We start from the raw sequence: 23,125 nt of genomic DNA, 5'->3' as shown, positions 1-23,125 counted from the left end.
ATAGGGGAAAAAATGCAGTTTTCATTCCTCCAGCAAACAAACACTTTGCCTGATTGAAGCTTTCACCAATTTTTAGAGTTGGCAAGTGAAATATTCAGGGATTAGTGCTGATAACCTGGCGTTGGCCGGATATTTATTTGTAGGGGGGAAAATGTCCGGACCAAACGTAATTTCTAATGTTGGATTTTCCCCCTTACCAGAGGGAGCCCCCTTGTGGAGTACTGTGGAGCCGTTACCATAGCAACTCGCTGTGCTGTACAGTAGAAGCCATTTTGCGGCAGTACTGTAGAAGCCGTTTGAAGGCACAACAGGCTGTATCTTAACAGAGCGCACACACCGAAAGGGGTGTCTTACCCCACCCCCTCCAGTATTTATTTCCAGAGAGTAAGGCATCTGTGTACCAAGTTTGGTTGAAATTGCTTGAGGCGCTCCAGAGTTATGCTGGAACACACGCGCACACACAGACACAGACACACACACACACACTAAACGAGATGTCAATGGGGATGTTCTCTAGGAAACAGTAGATTGGGAAAATAAAAAGGAAACCAAACTACTGGAGAGAATTGAAATAGAGGACCAGAGATGTTAAAAGTAAGTCCTTGAGCTCCTTGGCGTTTGAGTGCTGAGCTGATTTGCTCCGTATGATACATTATTCAGATGAGGGTAGGGGGCAACCAGATGATTTTTAGCAGTGTGATAATGGAAGATTCTGCAGAGTGTAAAAGAAAAGCTTGAAAGTGACATGTTTTGGGGACAAAGGTTGCCAATGTGTCATCCTATATGTCACACAACATGACTACTACTACTACTACTACTACTACTACTACTACTACTACTACTACTACTTCTTCTTCTTCTTCTTCTTCTTCATCATCATCATCATCATCATCATCATCATCATCTTATCCTCCTTCTCCTTCTTCTTCATCTTATCCTCCTCTTTCTCCTCCTCCTCCTTTCTTCTTCTCCTTCTCCTCCTTCTCCTCCTCCTCCTCTTTTTTCTTTCTTCTTCTCCTCCTCCTCCTTTTCTCCTCCTCCCCTCCTCCTTTTTTCTTCTCCTCCTCCTCCTTCTCCTCCTTCTCCTCCTTTCTTTTACTTTCCTCCTCTTCCTCCTCCTCCTCCTTCTCCTCCTCCTCCTTTTTTCTTTCTCCTCCTCCTCCTCCTCCTTTTTTTCTTTCTCCTCCTCCTCCTCCTCCTTTTCTTCTCCTCCTCCTCCTTTCTTCTTCTCCTTCTTCTTCTCCTCCTTTTTTCTTTCTCCTCCTCCTCCTTTTCTTCTTCTCCTCCTCTTCCTCCTCCTCTTCCTCCTCCTCCTTCTCCTCCTCCTCCCCCCTTCTCCATTACCCTTTCCTCCTCTCTCCTCTCTTCTCCCTCTTCCCCCATTCAAATGTTATCTGTGTCCTCATCAGTTGAGATGGACCATGAGATGGTCATTTGCATCTCGGTCATTGCTCTGAAGCCAAACAGGACTTTGCCCCATCACTCTTGCACCATTCCCCTGACGGACAGTTCTCTCTTTCCTATTTTTCTCTTGAAAAAGCTCCATCCCCGACACAATAGATGAGGATGAACGGAGCACAACTGGATGTCTTGGGCAGCTACGCTGCAAAGCCTACTCCGTCAAGTCTTCCCTCCCACTTCTAGAAGCCTGGAGGTTGGTAAGTTCAAGCGAGCATTCTAGATTTGCGGGACGTCCAAGATATTCTTCAAAACGAGCCCAGAAGTCATGCTGACGTCTTCTTTGTCCTTAAATCATGGACATTTGCAGGCATAAATGGAGTAAGATACTATCAGGATTTTTCTCATTGCTTCTCAATCTTCCTTTAAAGAAAAGGGGCTCAGGTTATTTGTCTGTCTGTCTGTCTATCTTATCTTGTCTGTCTGTCTATCTTATCTGTCTGTCTGTCTATCTATCTTGTCTTGTCTGTCTGTCTATCATCTATCTGTCTGTCTGTCTCTCTATCTCTCTATCTATCATCTATCTATCTATCTATCTATCTTGTCTGTCTGTCTATTTCTCTCTCTCTCTCTCTCTCTCTCTCTCTCTCTCTCTCTCTATCTTGTCTGTCTATCTATCTATCTATCTATCTATCTATCTATCTATCTATTATCTATCTATCAATCTATCTATCATCTATCTTGTCTGCACATCTCTGCCTGACAGTTAGAACAATTAATCAGTGGAACAACTTGCCTCCAGAAGTTGTGAATGCCCCAACACTGGAAGTCTTTCAGAAGATGCTGGATAGCCATTTGTCTGAAACGGTATAGGGTTTCCTGCCTAGGCAGGGGGTTGGACTAGAAGACCTCCAAGGTCCCTTCCAACTCTGCTATTGTATTGCATTGAAATTTCCTTTGATGTGGACTGTCTCTAACTCTGTATAACAGTTCTCGCACTTCATCCTTCATTCAAAGATCCTGGAAGGGACAGTTGGTTTTTTTTTAATCTAAAAAGAGTAAATAGAAAGGAATTCAGATAAAAGGAAAAGGGGGGGGGGAGAAATGGTTCCCGCCAGAGTTTAGAATGGTCCTGAGTGGCAAAGCGCCATCTAGTGGTGCCTTTAGGAAACAGCTTGATTTTTTTGAACCATTGCTCTGAATCTTTTATTTATTTATTTAGTTTGTCAAACAGGTACGAGATAACAGGTATAAGTATAAACATGGACATGAGCACAGGAAATCAGTACAAATAAATGGGGACAGTAGGACAGGGACGGAAGGCACGCTGGTGCGCTTATGCACGCCCCCTTTACGGACCTCTTAGGAATGGAGTGAGGTCCACGCTGGACAGATTAAGGTTAAAGTTTTGTGGGATTTGAGGATGTAACAACGGAGTCAGGTAGAGCATTACAGGCGTCGACCCCTCTGTTGCTGAAGTCCTATTTTCTGCAATCGAGTTTGGAGCGGTTTACTTTCAGTTGCTATCTATTGTTCTCCCATGTATTATTGTGGTTGAAGCCGAAGTAGAGATTGACAGGTAGGATGTTGTAGCAGACAATTATGTATACTACGAACCCTGCTTCGCTGAAGCACATGGGCAAGGGATGAGGAGAGGGGGATGCAGCCGGTACATTGTTCCGGGGCCCCTGGAGCTCAAAGTGGGATTTTAAAAAAAAAAAATTTTTTTTACAAAACCAAATTTTTAAAAAGAAAAACAATATCGGATATATACTTCATACTTTGCATCTGTAGCAAAACCTCCTTGCAGCCCTGTTTGACCTAACCTTTATGAACCTGAAACGCAGTGCAATTTGTGTAATTTTATGGAATTTTAATCCCACGATTTACAGTATTTATTTAAGTTTGCATGTTTAGTTTCCTTTGATTTATATGACTAGATTTTATATTTCACTCCGGTTTACGAATGGTGATGTCATCTCTAAAATCCGGAGCTCCGTAAAAACGCTGTACAGTGTACATGTACAATTAAGACACAATTTTTTTTAATTGAAAATTTTTGAAAAAAAAAAGTTTTACAAATGTTTATCTCATCTTATCCTCCTCTTTCTCCTCCTCCTCCTTTCTTCTTCTTCTTCTCCTTCTCCTCCTTTCTTTTACTTTCCTCCTCCTCCTCCTCCTTCTCCTCCTCCTTTTTTGTTTCTCCTCCTCCTCCTCCTCCTCCCCTCCCCCCCACCCTCCCCCCAATCTCCCCCCCCAACTTTCCAGAACCAATACAGGGTATAAATCTTCAACAAAGATGTTCTAAAATAAACTTAAAGATAGTTAGTATCATCTTTCATTTGAGCTTTAACTCCTCTTTGCTAGGCTAACTCTAAACAGATTATATCATTCCTTGTTTCTTCAGTCATAAACTATCTGGAATTTCTTAGTCCCGTATTTATTTTGAGTATAGTCAACCCATCTTCTCCACTCCAGTTTATATCTCTCATTTGAGTGGTCCTTGAGATATGCTGATATTTTAGCCATCTCTGCTAGGTTTGTTACTTTTAATGTCCATTCTTGAATAGTAGGCAAATCTTCCTTCTTCCAGTATTGCGCCACCAACAGTCTTGCTGCGGTTATTAAATGCAAAATCAAGTTAGTCTCTATAACTGTACAATCAGTAATTATACCTAAAGAGTCCGTGTATAGGTGAGGGAGGCCCATCCTAGCCTTCTTCCAGCACTTAATAAACCTCTTGGCTGCCCTGCCCGTGGGGCAGAGTGGTGGCCCATTGGCTGGGGTGGATGGGTGGGGACGTGTCAGCCAAGAAGAAAGGTCAGAGGTGAATTGCCCCGAGGAGGAATGCTGGCGGAGAAGGAGGTGCAGCTAAGGGTAGGGAGTCAGAAACTCCCATTCTCCAATTTCCCTCCCCTCCCCTCCCCTGTTTTGGCAGGAAATCAAGCCCCGGATTGCTGATCTCAAACAGGGATCATGAAACTCTTAGCCAAGTGCTTTGGGCATCGGAAGACCCCTTGGGTGTTTCTTCACCAAGCAAAACGATACGTAGCTTCTTTGATCCCCTCGTATTACGAAGCTGTCAATCGGGGCCACCAGGAAGTGCCCGAGTACTTCAACTTTGCAAGCGACGTGGTAGATAAATGGACCCAAGAGGAAAAGGTAACATTTTGCACTCCTTTTGTGGGAAAGGACCACAACTGAAGTTATTGTTGGAAGCACACAAGCTTTGAGAGAATAGAATAGAAATAGGAATAGAAATAGAAATAGAAATAATAGAAATAGAAATAGAATAGAAATTAAGAATAGAATGGAAATTAAGAATAGAATGGAAATTAAGAATAGAATGGAAATTAAGAATAGAAATAGAATAGAAATTAAGAATAGAATGGAAATTAAGAATAGAATAGAATAGAAAATATGGAATGGAATGGAACAGAATAGAAAATATAGAATGGAAGTTCTGTCTCTGTTTCTGGCACACTCTTGCGTCCCCGGGCCTCCTGCTCTTTTTGCGACCGCTACTAAGAGAAGGGGCGCAGTAGCTAGGGTTTGTGAGAGGGGCTTGTGCGAGGCCGTTCCCGCGTGTCTGACAGGTGCATGTGGGGCACCGTGGGGCACGTTCCCCCCTTTCCCTTCCCCAGGAAATAGTGGGGACAGCTGTTCATGCGTAAAATGGGACTTATTATCAGGGGAGGGCTTATTTTCAGGGGAGGGCTTATTTTCAGGGGAGGGCTTATTTTCAGGGGAGGGCTTATTTTCAGGGGAGGGCTTATTTTAGCGCATGCACTCAAAAGCCCAATTGGGCTTAATATCTGGGGAGGTCTTATTTTCAGGGGGAAAGGGTAGCTTTTATTTTCATTTGCAGTTGATCACCAGATCTTGTCTGGATTAGGATAGGTTTTCAGCTGCCCCTTCGTGAATTTTAACTTCTTGAGTTGCCTTCTAGGATGGGAAGAGAGCGGGCAACCCAGCCTTCTGGTGGGTCAACGGTCAGAACAAAGAGGTGAAGTGGAGCTTTGAGGAGCTGGCTTTCTTCTCTCGAAAAGCTGCCAATGTCCTCTTGGGTCCATGTGGCTTAGAACGAGGGGACAAAGTTATGATCGTTCTGCCCCGCATTCCGGAGTGGTGGCTACTAGCTCTGGCTTCCATGCGAACAGGTTAGTAAATGTTATAAGGAAGATAATCCTTAGCCCAGTGGTGAAATTCAAAACTTTTTACTACTGGTTCTGTGGTTGTGGCTTGGTGGGCGTGGTGTGGCTTGGTGGGCGTGGCTTGGTGGAATGGCAGGGGAAGGATACTATAAAATCTCCATTCCCACCCCACTCTGGGGCCACCCAGAGGTGGCATTTGCCAGTTCTCTGAACTACTCAAAATTACCACTACCGTTTCTCTAAACTACTCAAAATTTCCGCTACCGGTTCTCCAGAACCTGCTGAATTTCACCCCTGCCTTAGCCTCTGCTTCCTAAGTGGGCCAGTGGACATTCCTAAGAAGGGGAGACATGATGGCAGTCTTCCAGAGTAGAGGGAAGAGCAACAAAGATGATTAGGGGACCGGGGGCTAAAACATATAAAATACAGTTGCAGGAACTGGGTATGTCTAATTTAATGAAAAGAAGGATTAGGAGTGACTTGATAGCAGTCTTCCAATATTTGAGGGGCTGCCACAGAGAGGAAGGGGGTCAAGCTATTTTCCAAAGGACCTGAAGGCCAGATAAGGAATAATGGATGGAAACTGACCAAGGAGAGATTCAACCTAGAAATAAGGAGGGGTTTTCTGACAGTGAGAACACTCAACCAAAAGAACAGAAGTTGCCTTCAGAAGTTGTGGGAGCTTCATTCACTGGAGGCTTTCAAGAAGAGACTGGACTGCCATCTGTCAGAAATTGTGTAGGGTCTCCTGCTTTGGGGGGGGGGGTTGGACTAGATGACCTACAAGGTCCTCTAACTCTGTTAATCTGTTAAATCTGACTAGGGGTGGCGTGATCGTAGTCTTCCAATATCTCAGGGGCTGCCACAAAGAAGAGGGAGTCAAACTATTCTCCAAAGCACCTGAGCACCTGAACAAGAAGCAATGGGTGGAAACTAATCAAGGAGAGAAGCAATTTAGAACTGAGGAGGAATTTCCTGACCGTTAGAACAATTAATCAGTGGAAGAACTTGACTCCAGAAGTTGTGAATGCTCCAACACTGGAGGTTTTTAAGAAGAGATTGGATAACCATTTGTCTAAAGTGGTGTAGGGTTTCCTGCCTAAGCAGGCGGTTGGTCTAGAAGACCTCCAAGGTCTCTTCCAACTCTGTTCTTCTGTTACTCCGTTTCCTGGTGGACTCTCTTCCTAAGAGTGTTAGTGGACATTCCTAAGGTGTCCCAGGAGACACTTTTCCTAAGAATGCCAAAGAATATCCTATCTATCTAGGTTCAAATCCCTAGCGCCGTGTAACGGAGTGAGCTCCCGTGACTTGTCCCAGCTTCTGCCAACCTCGTGGTTCGAAAGCACGTAAAAAATGGAAGTAGAAAAATAGGGAGCACCTTGGGTGGGAAGGGAACAGCGTTCCGTGCGGCTTCGGCATTGAGTCATGCTGGCCACATGACTACAGAGACGTCTTCGGAGAGTGCTGGCTCTTCGGCTTTGAAACAGAGATGAGCACTGCCCCCTAGAGTTGGGAACGACTAGCACATATGTGCGAGGGGAACTTTTACATTTACGACTTCACTTTATCTATGACATGGACTCTTCATATTGGTCTCTCTGATCGCTTTCTTCCCTACTTCTTTCACAGGGATTATTTTTATTCCTGGAACCCCTCAGCTAACAGCGAAAGACATTTCCTATAGAATTCAAGCTTCCAAAGCCAAATGCATCGTTGTGGCCGATCAATCCGTCCTTGCTGTGGATTCGAGCACAGCTGAATGCCAATTTCTGAAAACCAAGCTTGTTGTGTCCCACAGAGGCAGAGATGGCTGGCTGAACTTCAAGGACTTATTGCAGTACGTAGTTCAATAAAAGTTATAACTACATCGCCATCTTCTGGGTTGGAGTATTATTTTTATTGGAACACATGAGAAGCCACTTTGGTCTCCTGGTTAAGGCATCTGACTAGAAAACGGGAGACTGGGAGTTCTAGTCCTAACTTAGCTATGAAAGCCAACTGGGTGATGTTGGGCCAATCATCAGAAGATAGTGAATTATAGTCCTGCCTTAGATGATGCAAAGTCAACTGAGTGACTTTGGGTCAATCATCAAGAGACTGGGAGTTCTAGTCCTGACTTAGCTATGAAAGCCAACTGGGTGATGTTGGGCCAATCATCAGAAGATGGTCAGTTACAATCCTGCCTTAGGCGTGAAAGTCAACTGGGTGACTTCGGGTCAATCACCAGGAGACTGGGAGTTCTAGTCCTGACTTAGCCATGGAAGCCAACTGGGTGATGTTGGGCCAATCATCAGAAGATAGTGAATTATAGTCCTGCCTTAGATGATGCAAAGTCAACTGAGTGACTTTGGGTCAATCATCAAGAGACTGGGAGTTCTAGTCCTGACTTAGCTATGAAAGCCAACTGGGTGATGTTGGGCCAATCATCAGAAGATGGTCAGTTACAATCCTGCCTTAGGCGTGAAAGTCAACTGGGTGACTTCGGGTCAATCACCAGGAGACTGGGAGTTCTAGTCCTGACTTAGCCATGGAAGCCAACTGGGTGATGTTGGGCCAATCATCAGAAGATAGTGAATTATAGTCCTGCCTTAGATGATGCAAAGTCAACTGAGTGACTTTGGGTCAATCATCAAGAGACTGGGAGTTCTAGTCCTGACTTAGCCATGAGAGCCAACTGGGTGATGTTGAGCCAATCATCAGAAGATGGTCAGTTACAATCCTGCCTTGGGCGTGAAAGTCAACTGGGTGACTTTGGGTCAATCACCAGGAGACTGGGAGTTCTAGTCCTGACTTAGCCATGAAAGCCAACTGGGTGATTTTGGGCCAATCATCAGAAGATAGTGAATTATAGTCCTGCCTTAGATGACGCAAAGTCAACTGAGTGACTTTGGGTCAATCACCAGGAGACTGGGAGTTCTAGTCCTGACTCAGCCATGGAAGCCAACTGGGTGACGTTGGGCCAATCATCAGAAGATGGTGAGTTACAATCCTGCCTTAGGCGTGAAAGTCAACTGGGTGACTTCGGGTCAATCACCAGGAGACTGGGAGTTCTAGTCCTGCCTTACGCATGGAAGCCAGCTGGGTGACCTTGTCTTCTTCTCACCGTTCTTCTTCTCATCCCAACTCATTTCACTGGGTTGTTGTTGTGGGGGAAATCGGAGAAGGAAGGAGTAATGGGTGTGTCCACTGCTTTGAGTTGTTTATAAAAATAATGAAGGTGGCGTATAAATTAAATAGAAATAAATAAGAAGCAAAGTTGGTTCTTTTAGCAAGCATCTGTTCCACATTCCATAAATACCTGCATTGCATTCTTGACTAAGATGCCCTCAATTCCTTGGAAGAGTTAATGATGATGATGCCTTCCAGATGCAGAGAAAGCCCCCCGAAATTCCATTCATGAATACCCATAAATTCCAATTGTGAAAGAAAACCCTCTGCTCCCCCCAAAAAATGTCCCTTTCCAATCAAATTGCACATCAAGATCAATCTTGACTCTTTTCCAGAGAAGCCTCGGGTGACCACAATTGCGTCAGGTCACGAAGTGAGGAGTTAATGCTGATCTACTTTACGAGCGGCAGCACCGGATCGCCCAAAATGGTGGAGCATTGCCACTCCAGTTATGGCATTGGATTCTCATCCAGTGCTAGGTAAATATCATGGTATGCTTTTGGAGGCCTGGATTGTTTACTTAGATCTTGGCTTTGGCTTTGGCTTACTCTTGACTGTTGACTGTTGACTGTTGTTGACTGTTGACTGTTGATGACTGTTGGCTGTTGACCCTTAACTCTTGATTCTTGACTCTTGACTCTTGACTCGACTTAACACGACTTGACTTGACTTCTTGACTTCACTTGACTTCACTTGACTTCACTTGACTTCACTTGACTTCACTTGACTTCACTTGACTTCACTTGACTTCACTTGACTTCACTTCACTTGACTTCACTTCACTTGAATCAACTTGAATCAATTTGAATCAACTTGAATCAACTTGAATCAACTTGAATCAACTTGAATCAACTTGAATTAACTTGAATTAATTTTTTGCCCCGCATCTCACGTCAAGGCAACTCTGAGTGGTTTTGAGGTAGTCCTTGACATGTGACCACAATTGAGCCCAGAATTTATGCTGCTAACTGAGCAATTTGTTAAGCGAGCTTGCCCCTTTTGATGACTTATTTACGACGTTAATAAATTTCTCACTTTGCAACCTAGATTTTGGGCTCAGTTGTGGTTGAGGACCACATGCAGTGATGATCAACGTTATGAGTCCAAAACAAGGCTTTCATTGCACAGTTGCTCTGCTTAGTGACAAATTGCGAGGATGCCAAATAACAGGAAGTCCTCAACTTACAACCATTTGCTTAGTGACAGTTCCAAGTTATAACGGCACTGAAAGAAAGGGTCTTACAACCAGTCTTCTCACTTAATGACTGTCGTAGCATCCTCTTGGTCATGTGACAATGGTTGTAGCATCGCAGATTATGTAATCTTCATTTGCAACTTTCCCAGCTGGCTTCCAACAAGCAAAGTCAACGGAGGAAGCTGGACTCGCTTAACGACTGCATGATTTGCATAACAGTCATTGCAAAAAAAAAAGATCAAAACATTGGGTGTGACTCACTTAACAATCGCCTTGATGAACCATGAACGTTCTGGTCTCAACGGTGGTCATAATTCAAGGATTTGCTGTCTATTATTTTCTTTCGAGCAGGCACTGGATGAATCTGTCTTCCTCAACTGTCTTCTGGAATACGTCGGATACAGGATGGGTAAAAACTGCCTGGAGCAACTTATTTGGCCCATGGATCCATGGATCCGGTGTCTTCGTACATCATCTGCCCAAGTTTGAACCAACAGTCATATTAAATGTAAGCATCTCCGTTTATATGCAGGTGACCTGCAAGAGCCGAGGTGGCGCAGTGGTTAAATGCAGCACTGCAGGCTACTTCAGCTGACTGCAGTTCTGCAGTTCGGCGGTTCAAATCTCACCGGCTCAGGGTTGACTCAGCCTTCCATCCTTCCGAGGTGGGTAAAATGAGGACCCGGATTGTTGTTGGGGGCAATATGCTGACTCTGTAAACCGCTTAGAGAGGGCTGAAAGCCCTATAAAGCGGTATATAAGTCTAACTGCTATTGCTAACTGCTAAGTACTTATATAGGCATAATAGGAAACCAGACATTCTCCTTGCTCAACCATAACTCATTATACCCCCCAGCCGTCATGGCTTGTAGAAATAGATGCTGGTTCACCAATATCTGGAAGGTGAGTATCTTAATTCTGGGACATATTACTTGCTGGAGAAGATTACTCACAGGGCCTCTCTTATAGAGAAGAGCAACAAAGATGATTAGGGGACTGGAGACTACAACATATGAAGAACGGTTGCAGGAACTGGGTATGTCTAGTTTAATAGAAAGAAGGACTAGGGGAGACATGATAGCAGTCTTCCAATATCTCAGGGGCAAAGAAGAGGGAGTCAAGCTATTCTCCAAAGCACCTGAGGGTAGAACAAGAAGCAATGGGTGGAAACTAATCAAGGAGAGAAGCAACCTAGAACTGAGGAGAAATTTCCTGACAGTTAGAACAATTAATCAATGGAACAGAAGTTGCCTCCAGAAGTTGTGAATGCCCCAACACTGGAAGTCTTTAAGAAGATGTTGGATAGCCATCTGTCTGAAACGGTGTAGGGTTTCCTGCCTAGGCAGGGGGTTGGACTAGAAGACCTCCAAGGTCCCTTCCAACTCTGCTATTGTATTGTATTGTATATACAGCCTCTTAAAGTGATAAGTTATAAATAACCCTGCTGGCTCATTCTCATTGCATCATCATTTCATTATTGCAGCTTCATTACAGCAGCCGGTCAGCTCTTAAATCATCATTATCCTGACATTTTCTTGCAGATGTTTTATTACTAAACTAGGCAACATCATCAATGCCAGAGTGATGATCCACTGATGGTGGTACCTAGTTTGGTCATGAAATGTCTGCAGGAAAACCACCAAGCTCAAATAACACTCTCAGGCTAACATTGTTGGACGTAGCATTTTTTTTCTCTATTTTTTTATTATTTTATTTTATACACATAAGCACATCAACAGAACACATTAACAGATTAACAAAAATAACCACATAACTTAAAAACAACATAGGAACAATAAGTTCCATCGTATATCATACAGCAGTTCCGAATTGATTTCTTTGCCGCTAGTGTTTTCCCTTCTATACATTTCTATCTTGCGTTCGTAATCTCGTTACTCATTATCCATTTTTATATACATTTCTTTATTTATTTATACTTAGCTACTTATGATCAAGTATTATTTACCTATATTATGCTTTATATTTTTACTGTCATCTATTCTCTTACATGCAGTTATAGGCATACATTCACATAGTTATTCTTTTTCTTTGCCATTCTTATATTATTATTACTCCATTTATAAGGATGTAAGGTATAATTTGGAATGTATTGTTTACCATCCCTAGCCTGTTGTAACACCACCTTATTTTCTCTTTCTTTTCTTTTCTCCCTCCCTTCCTTCTCTACTTCCTTCCTTCCTCCTCTCCTTCCCCTTCTTCCTTCCCTTCCTTCTCCCCTACTTCTCCCCTCTTTCTTCTCCTTCCTACCCTCTCTCCTTCTCTTTTTCTCTCTTCCTCCCTCCTCTCCTTCCCTTTCTCTCCCTTCCACCCACCTCTCCTTACTTCTTTCTTCTTCCCCTACCTCTCCTCCACATTTCTTCTTCCTCTCCTACTATCTCTCCTTCTCTCTCTCTCTCTCTTCCCCCCTCCACTTCTTTCCTTTCCTTCGTCCCTCCGTTCCCTACTTCCTTCCTTCCCTCCTTTCCTTCCTTCTATTGGACGTAGAATTTTAAGCCGATGCAGCGACTGTTTCTAAAATTGATTTTAAGGTTTAGCATGTTGTAGGAACTCAACTTCAACTTGAGCCTGGGTCATTTCCATCTTACAGAAATCATCTTGATTGCATATTACCTCTCATTGCAAACACATTGCCTTCATGTCTGCATATTTCATTTTCTTCCTCTAGACGCTGGTGAAGTATCCAATCACAACTTTCTGTACCGCTCCTACTGCATATACGATGATGGTTCAGCACAATGCTACCGGGTATTTTATTTATTTATTTATTTTGGCCACAAAATATGAAAAACGAGGGCAAGGAAGGTCGACGTGAAAATGGGACGTTTAATGGAATCGTCTAGGGTTCCTTTTGCTCTGTTGCTGTTGCTATGAAGTTCTGGGATCTTGGGAGTCCTAGTGGACAACCATTTAAATATGAGCCAGCCGTGTGCAGCAGCTGCCAAAAAAAGCCAACACAGTTCTAGGCTGCATCAACAGAGGGATAGAATCAAGATGTTGTGAAATGTTAATACCACTTTATAAGGCCTTGGTAAGGCCACACTTGGAATACAGCATCCAGTTTTGGTCGCCACGATGTAAAAAAAAGATGTGGAGACTCTAGAAAGAGTGCAGAGAAGAGCAACAAAGATGATTAGGGGACTGGAGGCCAAAACATAGGAAGAACGGTTGCAGGAACTGGGCATGTCTAGTTTAATGAAAAGAAGGACCAGGGGAAAAATGATAGCAGTCTTCCAATATCTCAGGGGCAAAGAAGAGGGAGTCAAGCTATTCTCCAAAGCACCTGAGGGCAGGACAAGAGGCAATGGGTGGAAACTAATCAAGGAGAGAAGCAACTTAGAACTAAGGAGAAATTTCCTGACAGTGGGAACAATTAATCAGTGGAACAACTTGCCTCCAGAAGTTGTAAATGCTCCAACACTGGAAGTTTTTAAGAAGATGTTGGATAGCCATTTGTCTGAAGTGGTGTAGGGTTTCCTGCCTAAGCAGAGGGTTGGACTAGAAGACCTCCAGTATCCCTTCCAACTCTGTTATTCTACTCTACTCTACTCTACTCTACTCTACTCTACTCTACTCTTCTCTGGCCAGCAGAAGTCAGATTTCCTTCCAAATGTTTGCAAAATCAACCCACCGAAGGAAAAAAGTGAATTATTTATTGTCTCTGTTTCTTTCCAAGCTATAAATTCAGAAGCTTGAAGCACTGTGTGACTGGTGGAGAACCACTCAATCCCGAAGTGTTTGAGCAATGGAAGACTCAGACTGGATTGGATATTTACGAAGCATACGGACAAACTGAAACGGTATATATATTCATTTCAGTTAATGAGAATATCTGCAGCGCCATGTTCAACTGCTGCTTCCTAAACTTGGTTGTCTGCTTGCAGATATTTCATTACATAATTAGATAACCTCATCAATGCTGATGAGTGTGGCCTGTTTTATATTCAGTATGTTGCCCCATCAGTATTGATGGGGGAGTAGTTTTCTCCTTGGTAGCTCCATAATTAGGGCCTTGTTTTCTACTAGATAGTTTGTCTGGTGTTAACCACTGCTTATCTGGGTATTGATTGCTAGAGAGGAAGTATTTTCTCCTTTGTTGTTGTTAGTTGTGAAGTCATGTCTGACCCTTCACAACCCCATGGACAATGTTCCTCCAGGCCTTCCTGTCCTCTACCATCCTCTGGAGTCCATTTAAGTTCATGTCTATTGCTTCAGTGACTCCATCCCTCCACCTCCTTCTCTGCCGTCCCCTTCTTCTTTTGCCCTCCATCGTTCCCAGCATGAGGCTCTTCTCCAGGGAGTCCTTCTTCCTTCTCATTAGGTGGCCAAAGCATTTGAGTTTGCTCTTCAGGATCTGGCCTTCTAAAGAGCAGTCAGGGTTGATCTCCTGATCAGTTTTCTTCTTAAATTTTTTCCCTCCCTTTTCTTCTTAGGACCTTCTTTTTTTTTTTATTCTTAGCATTTTCAATTGTCTCTTTTGAACAGTTTATTATTTATTTCTATGTATCCCTCCACCAACACTTCATAGGACAAGCTACTGTGCATAAACAGATAGCACATCATTAGAACTTGGAACACAAATTATAAACTAACATGATCAGCAGCACTTAAAGAAAATATATACACAATGTTTTATCGTTGGCATTTATCACCAACAAGATTGGCTAAAATGTACATGAAGCCAACCTGCTGGAAGTGTAAAAAAGTACAAGGGACTTATTATCACATATGCTGGACCTGCCCGGAAACACAAAAATATTGGACAAAAATTTGGAAATGGGTGCAAGAAATTACAGGAGAACAGATAAAATACAAACCCGAAATCTTTCTACTGGGAATAATCAAAGGGAAATATACAAAGAAAATTAAGTACATATCAACACATCTGCTAACGACAGCTAGAATAGCATTTGCCCAACGCTGGAAACAAAATAATACCCCCTCAGATGAATTAGTGATAAAAAAAACTTTGCATTGTGCAGAGATGGACAAATTAACACTGAAATTAAAAGATAAAGAAGAGTCGGAATATTATGAAATTTGGAACAATTGGTATAAATGGCTGCAAAACAAGACTAAAATTAATTAAGCCAAAAAACTATATACATATATGTATGTATGTATGTATGTATGTATGTATGTATGTATGTATGTATGTATGTATTTAGTGTCACAACCCCTGGTATGCCCAAATATGGGAGGAAGCGGACTGCTTCCATTCTCTGTCTATAGGCTCGTCACAAGAGATGACAGAAAGCCATTATTTTTACTGTTGCCTTTGTTACATTTGTGTTGCATTTGTGCTGATAAATAAATAAATAAAGGGAGACTAGTATAGATCTATTTCAAGCTATTTAGCTCTCATCAGCTAGCCATGCCCTTACTGGGATTTGAACCTGTGCTGCATACAAATGCAACACATAGGTAACAAAGGCAACAGTAAAAATAATGGCTTTCTGTTGCGATGGTCTCTTGTGACGAGCCGATAGACAGAGAATGGAAGCAGTCCACTTCCTCCCATATTTGGGCATATCAGAGCTTGTGACACTAAATACATACCTAATTCCCTGGCTCAGCTGATAAGGAGGAGAACCTTGTGGCTTAGTGGTTAACACAACTGCTTAATATGTAATACAGCACAGGTTCAAATCCCAGTAAGGGTATGGCTAGCTGATGAGAGCTAAATAGCTTGAAATAGATCTATACTAGTCTCCCTTTATTTATTTATCAGCACAAATTAAAAAAAACACAAATATAACAAAGGCAACAGTAAAAATATTGGGTTTCTGTCGTGATGGACTCTTATGACGAGCCGATTGACAGATGATAGAAGCAGTTAGCTTCCTCCCATAATTGGGGCTTACTAGGGGTTGTAAAAATCTAATAGATACCTTTCACCCTGGCTTCGCTGATAATGGATAAGAGCCTGTGGCCTAATGACTAAGAAGTCTGCCTAGTATGTAATATAGCCCAGGTTCAAATCCCAGTAAGGGTATGGCTAGCTGATGAGAGCTAAACAGCTTGAAATAGATCTATACTAGTCTCCCTTTATTTATTTATCAGCACAAATAAACACACACACACACACACACACACACACACACACACACACATATATATATATATATATATATATATATATATATATATATATATATAAACAACTGTGTATAAAGATGTATAAATATAGAAGCGAAATATTATATACGTGTACAGGTATGATGACATAACAATGTTGATGTAATGACTGTAAGGTGTTGTAGAAGGGAAAAATAATTTAAAAAATCTGCCAGCAGAACTGATGATGTTAGCTACGTGGGTAATGAAACATCTGCAAACCAACAACCAGCCTCAAAGAACATCATGGACTTCACAGCAGATTCCTTTTCATTTCCCCAAAAGTTGGGCCTGATGATCCCATCTCCTCATTGTCACCATGGCCCTGAGGGGTTGTGTCTCATCCTCCTGTCTCTTGCAGGTAACAATCTGTGCAAATGTCCAAGGGATGAAAATTAAACCTGGCTCGATGGGGAAAGCATCTCCACCCTATGATGTCCAGGTATGAAGGACCAATTTTGCTATTCTGTACAATACGGTTTTTAAACGTAGGCTGGTTGTTATGTTGTGGTTTATTATGTCACAGTCTTTATGTTTTTTTTTAACTTTATGCTGGTCACAACCAAAAGAAAAATGATATACTATAATTTAAAACTAGCTAAGCTGTTCTGAACCCCCCTCCTTCGCTCGTTCAAAGACGACAGGCAGGCAGACTTAAAAGGAAATAACTTTATCAGTCCTCGGCTCAGACTGGCTGCGAGCCCAAAATAAACATAAATAAAGTCTCTGGCAAGAAGATAACAGAATACTTTTTTCCCTGACGTGGTTGTTATTTACTGCCATTGTTAACTGAATTGGATGGTCCTTAAGTGAATCCGGCTTCCTCCGTTGAGTTTGCTTTCCAGAAGCCAGTTGGGAAGGTCTCCCGATGGCAATTGGAGAGTTTTTGGACCAGGATGGCATAAGGATTCCTCCCTTGGGCAGGGAGTTGGACTAGAAGACCCCGGGCAATAAATGCCATCGGAACAATACTTTGTATTTACTGTATGTGTCACATTTCTACACCGCCCGACTTGCCTAGCAGTTGGCAATAGCAGTTAGACTTATATACCGCTTCAGCCCTCTCTAAGCGGTTTACAGAGTCAGCATATCGCCCCCACAGTCTGGGTCCTCATTTCACCCACCTCGGAAGGATGGAAGGCTGAGTCAACCTTGAGCCGGTGAGATTTGAACCACCGAACTGCAAAACTAGCAGTCAGCTGAAGTGGCCTGCAGTACTGCACCCTAACCACTCTAACCACTCTAACCACTGCGCCACCTCGGCCTAAGGGACGCTTTGCTTTTATTTCTGAAGGTAGTTGATGATGAAGGAAATATTCAGCCCCCTGGGAAAGAAGGAGATGTAGCCATCAGAATCAAACCTAAACGACCGTTCTGTTTTTTCTTGAAGTACACAGTAAGTATGATTTTTTAAAATGTACACTTCAATACATGGGATTAAGGTAAAAGTTCCCCTCGCACATATGTGCTAGTCATTCCCGACTCTAGGGGGCGCTGCTCATCTCTGTTTCAAAGCCGAAGAGCCTGAAGAATATTTCGGAGAACTGGTAGTGGAAATTTTGAGTAGTTTGGGGAACCGGTAGTGGAAATTTTGAGTAGTTCGGAGAACCAGTAGCAGAAATTTTGAGTAGTTTGGAGAACCAGTAGCAGAAATTTTGAGTAGTTCAGGGAACCGGTAGCGGAAATTCTGAGTAGTTCGCAGAACTGGTAGCATAAATTTTGAGTAGTTCGGGGAACCGGTAGTGGAAATGTTGAGTAGTTCAGAGAACCAGTAGCAGAAACTTTGAATAGTTCGGGGAACCGGTAGTGGAAATTTTGAGTAGTTCAGAGAACTGGCAAATGCCACCTCTAGCTAGCCCAGAGTGGGGTGGGAATGGAGATTTTGCCGTATCCTTCCCCTGCCACGCCCACCAAGCTATGGCCACCGAACCGGTGGTAAAAAAAAATTCCATTTCACCACCGCTCCAAGGTCCTTATTATTTTATGTTTCACGTTCAGTTCTCAGAATTTGAATCCATGTGCCACGCTAGCTGAAAAGTTCCCAGAATTGTAGCCCGCATATTGGGAAGGCGTTGAACCTAGAAATGCTGGGTCATGGATTCGTGGTTGGTTCTTTCCAGGATAACCCAGAGAAAACGGCAGCCACAGAACGTGGGGATTTTTATATCACCGGAGACAGAGCGGTCAAAGATGAAGAAGGCTATTTCTGGTTTGTGGGGCGGGCCGACGACATCATCAATTCCTCTGGGTAGGTTTTCTTTTTCTACACCGCGATTGGTTCCTTTACCTTTACCCTTCAGAGAAGGGTTAAAAAAAATGACGACGTCTGTTTTAGATATCGCATCGGGCCTTTCGAAGTCGAGAGCGCTTTGATGGAGCACCCAGCCGTGGCCGAATCCGCTGTTGTCAGTAGCCCAGATCCTATTAGAGGAGAGGTAAGCTTGGCCCTTACGCCATAAATTATCCAACGGAAGAGAATATCCGTAGCTCAAGGTTCAAACTATGGGGTCCTTGGTGCTCTCTGAGCTTGGTGGTTTTGGTTGAGGCATTTCGTTACCAGACTAGGTAGCATCATCAGTGCTAGGGGGAGGAGGAGGAGGAGGAGGAGGTGGTGGTGGTGGAGGAAAAGGACTGTAGGGTCCTTGGTGCTCTCTGAGCTTGGTTGTTTTCCTGCAGACGTTTCATTACCCAACTAGATAATATCATCAGGGCTAGAAGTGAGCAGGGTTTTCAGAGGAGGGAGGGAGGAGGGGGTAGAGGAGGACTGAAGCAGTGGTGGGTTTCAAAAATTGTTTGAACCTACTCTGTGGGTGTGGCCTCCTTTGTGGGAGTGGCTTGCCACCCATGTGACCTGGTGGGAGTGGCTTGCCGCCCATGTGACCGGATATGAAGATGCCGACGACACTTGTCAGAACCACCTTAAATGACCTCACACACAGCACTGGCATCCATAAGAATATGATGTAAACTTGTTTTTTTTAAAGGCATCTTTGGTTTGCGTTAAAACAACTTCAACACACGCAATGTTCTGATTGCACCACAAACGCAGTAGTCATCCTTACCTTTCACAGAGGCCCTGAGTTTTATAAATAGGAGCATGATAGTGTAGAATAATCATATCCAAGGACCAGTGGTGGGTTTCAAAGAATTTTGGAACCTCTTCTGTAGGTGTGGCCTGCTTTCCGGGTCCACTGATGGAACCTCTTCTAACCAGTTCAGTAGATTTGACGAACCGGTTCTACCGAATAGGTGCGAATTGGTAGGAACCCACCTCTGGACTGAAGGGTTCTTGGTGCCCTCTGAGCTTGGTTGTTTTGTTGCAGACATTTCATTACCCAACTAGGTAATATCATCAGCTCAACTAGGAAAGCTGACTTGGTGACATTACTCACTCCCACTGATGATGTTACGGCACCAGTAGTGGGGTTCAAAATTTGTTACTACAAGTTCTGTGGCCGTGGCTTGGTGGGCATGGCAGGGGAAGGATACTGTAAAATCCCCATTTCCTCCCGATCATCTGCGGCTCGGGAGGCAGAGAATAGATGGGGGTGTGGCCAGCCAGAGGTGGTATTTTCCGGTTCTCCAAACTACTCAAAATTCTGCTACCGGTTCGCCAGAACTGGTCAGAACCTGCTAAATTCCACCTCTGTAACGGCACCTACTGATTGTTGAGTAATGACATGTTTGTCAGCCAACAAGCAAGCTCAAAGATGGTCAAGATCTCCACAAATCATGTTACCCGTAGAAAGAAACATCCTATAATGTAATGCCAATAAATTAATATAAATTGGGGAGTACCTGCAGTTAATCACACCCAAGGAACCGTTTCCCAACCAATCTGCAAGAAAAAATAGTGAATAGGCTGAACGGACAGAAGCCAGCTGTTGGGAAAAAATGGGAAATAGCTACAGTAGGAAGTAAACTTGTCAAGAGTTTGATGCAGCAATCACATCCAGAAAGCACCCACAGATAACCGATTCAGCAGGATTCATTAACTTCTTTATATATATAATAACACATGAAGTCATATATACAATACCAAGAGTGTATTCAGTTCAGTTTCAGTGCAGAGAGCTCTGTTCTGCGGAGGTACGGATCTGATCCACTTCTTTTTTCAAAGCTGCTTCGGCATCCTCCTCCTACTACTACTACTACTACTACTACTACTACTACTACTCATTCCCAGAGAGCCTGTCCTCCTCTCGCTCTGCAAACTTTGCACAGGCAAAAACACATAAATACAAATTACGTATTGTCTTATGATGACAAGATAGGCCAAAATTTCCATTGCTAAGCAAGACGGTTGAGTGATTTGTCAGAGTTTGCACTACAAATCAGATCCAGAAAGTACACACACAGATAACTGATTCAGTAGGATTCATTAACTTCTTTATACACAAAACAACACATGAATAAATGTACAATACCCACAGCAGATTCTTCCAATGTGGTAGAGAGGAGAGATTAAGATTTCCAGTTGTAATTCAGAGAGCAGACTAGATTAGTTCTCGTGCACAGACTCAGAGCTACATAGGTAAGCCACGCCCAGGCTCCACGCTATCCGGCTTGGCTCTCAGTCACCAAATAGATCCCATTGGCTGACCCAGTTGCCATGCCTATACCTTGGCTGACCTTGTTACCATATCCTATTCCAGCCAAGTCCCCAATGGCTGACCTGTTGCTGTGCCCTATTCCAGTTCATGAATATTCTGACAAAATTTACAAGACCGGACTTGAATTGTGGGCCCAACTGCATTGGCAGCCTAACCAGGATTGAGACAATTCATGGACTAACTTTACAACCTTTTTTGTAAGGCGTTCACCGTTTGGTATGTTTGTGCCCACACAGGTGGTCAAAGCGTTTATCATCTTGTCTCCTGCTTTTCTACCCCGCGATCCAGAGGCCTTAATCCAAGAACTCCAGAACCACGTGAAAAAATCTACAGCTCCATATAAATATCCCAGGAAGGCAAGTCGGGGCGGGAAAGTTGCAGGGGGAGTGGGGGGAGATTGAACTTTGCAAACAGGGAAGCTTTCGCTCTGGGTTGATGAGTTGAGGTTTGGTGACTTGACTTTTGAGCCCAAAACTTTTGTTGCTAAGCAAGACAGCTAAGTAAATTTTGCCCTCTTTTACGATCCTTCTTGCCACAGTCGTTAAGTGAATCTGGCTTCCCCATTGCTTGATCAGAAGGTCGCAAAAGGGAACACTGCAACCATCATTAATATGAGTCCGTTGCCAAGCATCTGAATTTTGATCATGTTATTTACGCAACGGTCGTAAGTTTCAAAAAACATAAATGAGTTTTTTTTCCCAGTGTCATCCTAACTTGAACAGTCACGAAACAAATTGTTGTAAGTCGAGGACTACCTGTATAAGGTTATAGTGCCCAAATCTTGCACGTTCTTCCTTTCTTTATTTTTCAGGAGACCTAGCAAGGGTCTTAACCGAGACCCTTTCTTTATACAATTTTTTTTTTAAATTAAGATTATCATATATGAAATACGAATGAAAGTAAAGATAATAGGGGAAGAGAGAAGGGGGGGAAAGAAAAGTGAAGGATAAGAGGGAAGGAAAACAAACACTGACTTCCAAGTGAATGGGTGGAAACTAATCAAGGAGAGAAGCAACTTAGAACTAAGGAGAAATTTCCTGGCAGTTAGAACAATTAACCAGTGGAACAACTTGCCTCTAGAAGTTGTGAATGCCCCAACACTGGAAGTCTTTAAGAAGATGTTGGATAGACATTTGTCTGGAACGGTATAGGGTTTCCTGCCTAGGCAGGGGGTTGGACTAGAAGACCTCCAAGGTCCCTCCAAACTGAATGGAATACTGCATTCAGTTTTGGTCGCCATGATGTAGAAAATCTGCGGAGACTCTAGAAAGAGTGCAGAGAAGAGCAACAAAGATGATTAGGGGACTGGAGGCTAAAACATATGAAGAACGGTTGCAGGAACTGGGTATGTCTGGTTTAATGAAAAGAAGGACTACGGGAGACATGATAGCAGTGTTCCAATATCTCAGGGGTTGCCCCAAAGAAGAGGGAGTCAAACTATTCTCCAAGGCACCTGAGTGCAGAAGAAGAAGAAATGGGTGGAAATTAATCAAGGAGAGAAGCAATTTAGAACTGAGGAGAAATTCCCTGAGACTGAGAACAATTAATCAGTGGAACAGAAGTTGCCTCCAGAAGTTGTGAATGCCCCAACACTGGAAGTCTTTAAGAAGATGCTGGATAGCCATTTGTCTGGAACGGTATAGGGTTTCCTGCCTAGGCAAGGGGTTGGACTAGAAGACCTCCAAGGTCCCTTCCAACTCTGCTATTGTATTTGTATTGTATTGAAGTGTCCCTTTTGCAATCTAGCCAGATATCTGAATTGGGAAGCAAATACGCAATCGAGTTTTGAGCATTATTAATGGGGAGCGAATGTAGGCTGATTCTTGGCTGGGTTTACCTAAGTCAGAGGTTCCCAAACTTGGCAACTTTAAGACTTGTGGACTTCAACTCCCAGAATTCTCCAGCCAAGTTTGGGAACCACTGACCTAAGTCATTTCCCTTTGCCTTCTTTATTTTATTTTTATATTTTATTTTATTGCATTTTTATTTCCTTGCCTTGCTAACCGCCTTGGGATTTCCACGTGCCCCCTTCCCTCCAAAATTCACTTGAGTTCAGCGCTGCCACAAAGGGGCAAAAATTAATTCTCCACCCCTCTTTTTTTTTAATTTCCCCGAACAGATAGAATTTGTCCAAGAGCTTCCCAAAACGGCAGGTGGGAAAATTCAACGGAGTGTCCTGCGGAAACAAGAATGGAGCAAAGTCAAACAGCAGCTCGACCTTCCCAAATAAACCCTTCTTCCCCATTCTCTGCTGTCCCATTTTCATTCATTCTGTTATTCAGAGCGAATTGATTCCACGCTGGAAGGTTTTAAGGTTTGAAGTTACGACAAAGGGACCACATATCTAGTTTTGCATGTATCAACAGCGGCGAGGATAGTATTTGCAAAACATTGGAAAAACGAGAACACCGCATCAGAGGAGGATATAATTGGGAAAATCTTAGATGGTGCCAAAATGGACA

General features: G+C 43.2%; 1 protein-coding gene across 5 annotated transcripts; it reads left to right on the top strand.

Annotated features, from left to right (window-relative positions):
- The first annotated feature begins 1,487 nt into the window (after nucleotides 1–1,487).
- On the top strand, nucleotides 1,488–22,910 carry LOC116517547 (acyl-coenzyme A synthetase ACSM5, mitochondrial-like). 5 transcript variants are annotated; one of them, XM_032230562.1, is made up of 15 exons: nucleotides 1,488–1,658; nucleotides 3,667–3,678; nucleotides 4,337–4,560; nucleotides 5,348–5,558; nucleotides 7,182–7,389; nucleotides 9,056–9,199; nucleotides 10,267–10,423; nucleotides 12,602–12,681; nucleotides 13,610–13,733; nucleotides 16,412–16,492; nucleotides 17,345–17,446; nucleotides 18,171–18,298; nucleotides 18,386–18,485; nucleotides 20,900–21,019; nucleotides 22,783–22,910. In XM_032230562.1, exons 3-15 carry the CDS (start codon nucleotides 4,375–4,377, stop codon nucleotides 22,891–22,893), a joined length of 1,752 nt encoding a protein of 583 aa, XP_032086453.1. In that variant the 5' UTR covers nucleotides 1,488–1,658; nucleotides 3,667–3,678; nucleotides 4,337–4,374; the 3' UTR covers nucleotides 22,894–22,910. The 5 variants fall into 5 exon arrangements, with proteins under 5 accessions (XP_032086453.1, XP_032086455.1, XP_032086452.1 ...); XM_032230564.1 differs by lacking the exon at nucleotides 3,667–3,678 and having other exon boundaries at nucleotides 1,488–1,654; XM_032230561.1 differs by lacking the exon at nucleotides 3,667–3,678.
- Nucleotides 22,911–23,125: the final 215 nt, after the last annotated feature.

This window comes from Thamnophis elegans, chromosome 14 (assembly GCF_009769535.1).
Source record: "Thamnophis elegans isolate rThaEle1 chromosome 14, rThaEle1.pri, whole genome shotgun sequence".
Taxonomy (NCBI): domain Eukaryota; kingdom Metazoa; phylum Chordata; class Lepidosauria; order Squamata; family Colubridae; genus Thamnophis; species Thamnophis elegans.
The sequence above is the reverse complement of the archived record's forward strand: the minus strand, read 5'-3'. Positions and strand labels throughout refer to the sequence as shown.

What these genes read in the sequence shown, in the direction of transcription:
- LOC116517547 (XM_032230564.1), top strand. Translation starts at nt 4,375, where the DNA reads ATGAAACTCTTAGCCAAGTGCTTTGGGCATCGGAAGACCCCTTGGGTG. An exon ending in CTCCACCCTATGATGTCCAG is followed by an intron (nt 16,493 to 17,344) that starts GTATGAAGGACC and finishes TTATTTCTGAAG; the next exon opens with GTAGTTGATGATGAAGGAAA. An exon ending in CATATAAATATCCCAGGAAG is followed by an intron (nt 21,020 to 22,782) that starts GCAAGTCGGGGC and finishes TTCCCCGAACAG; the next exon opens with ATAGAATTTGTCCAAGAGCT.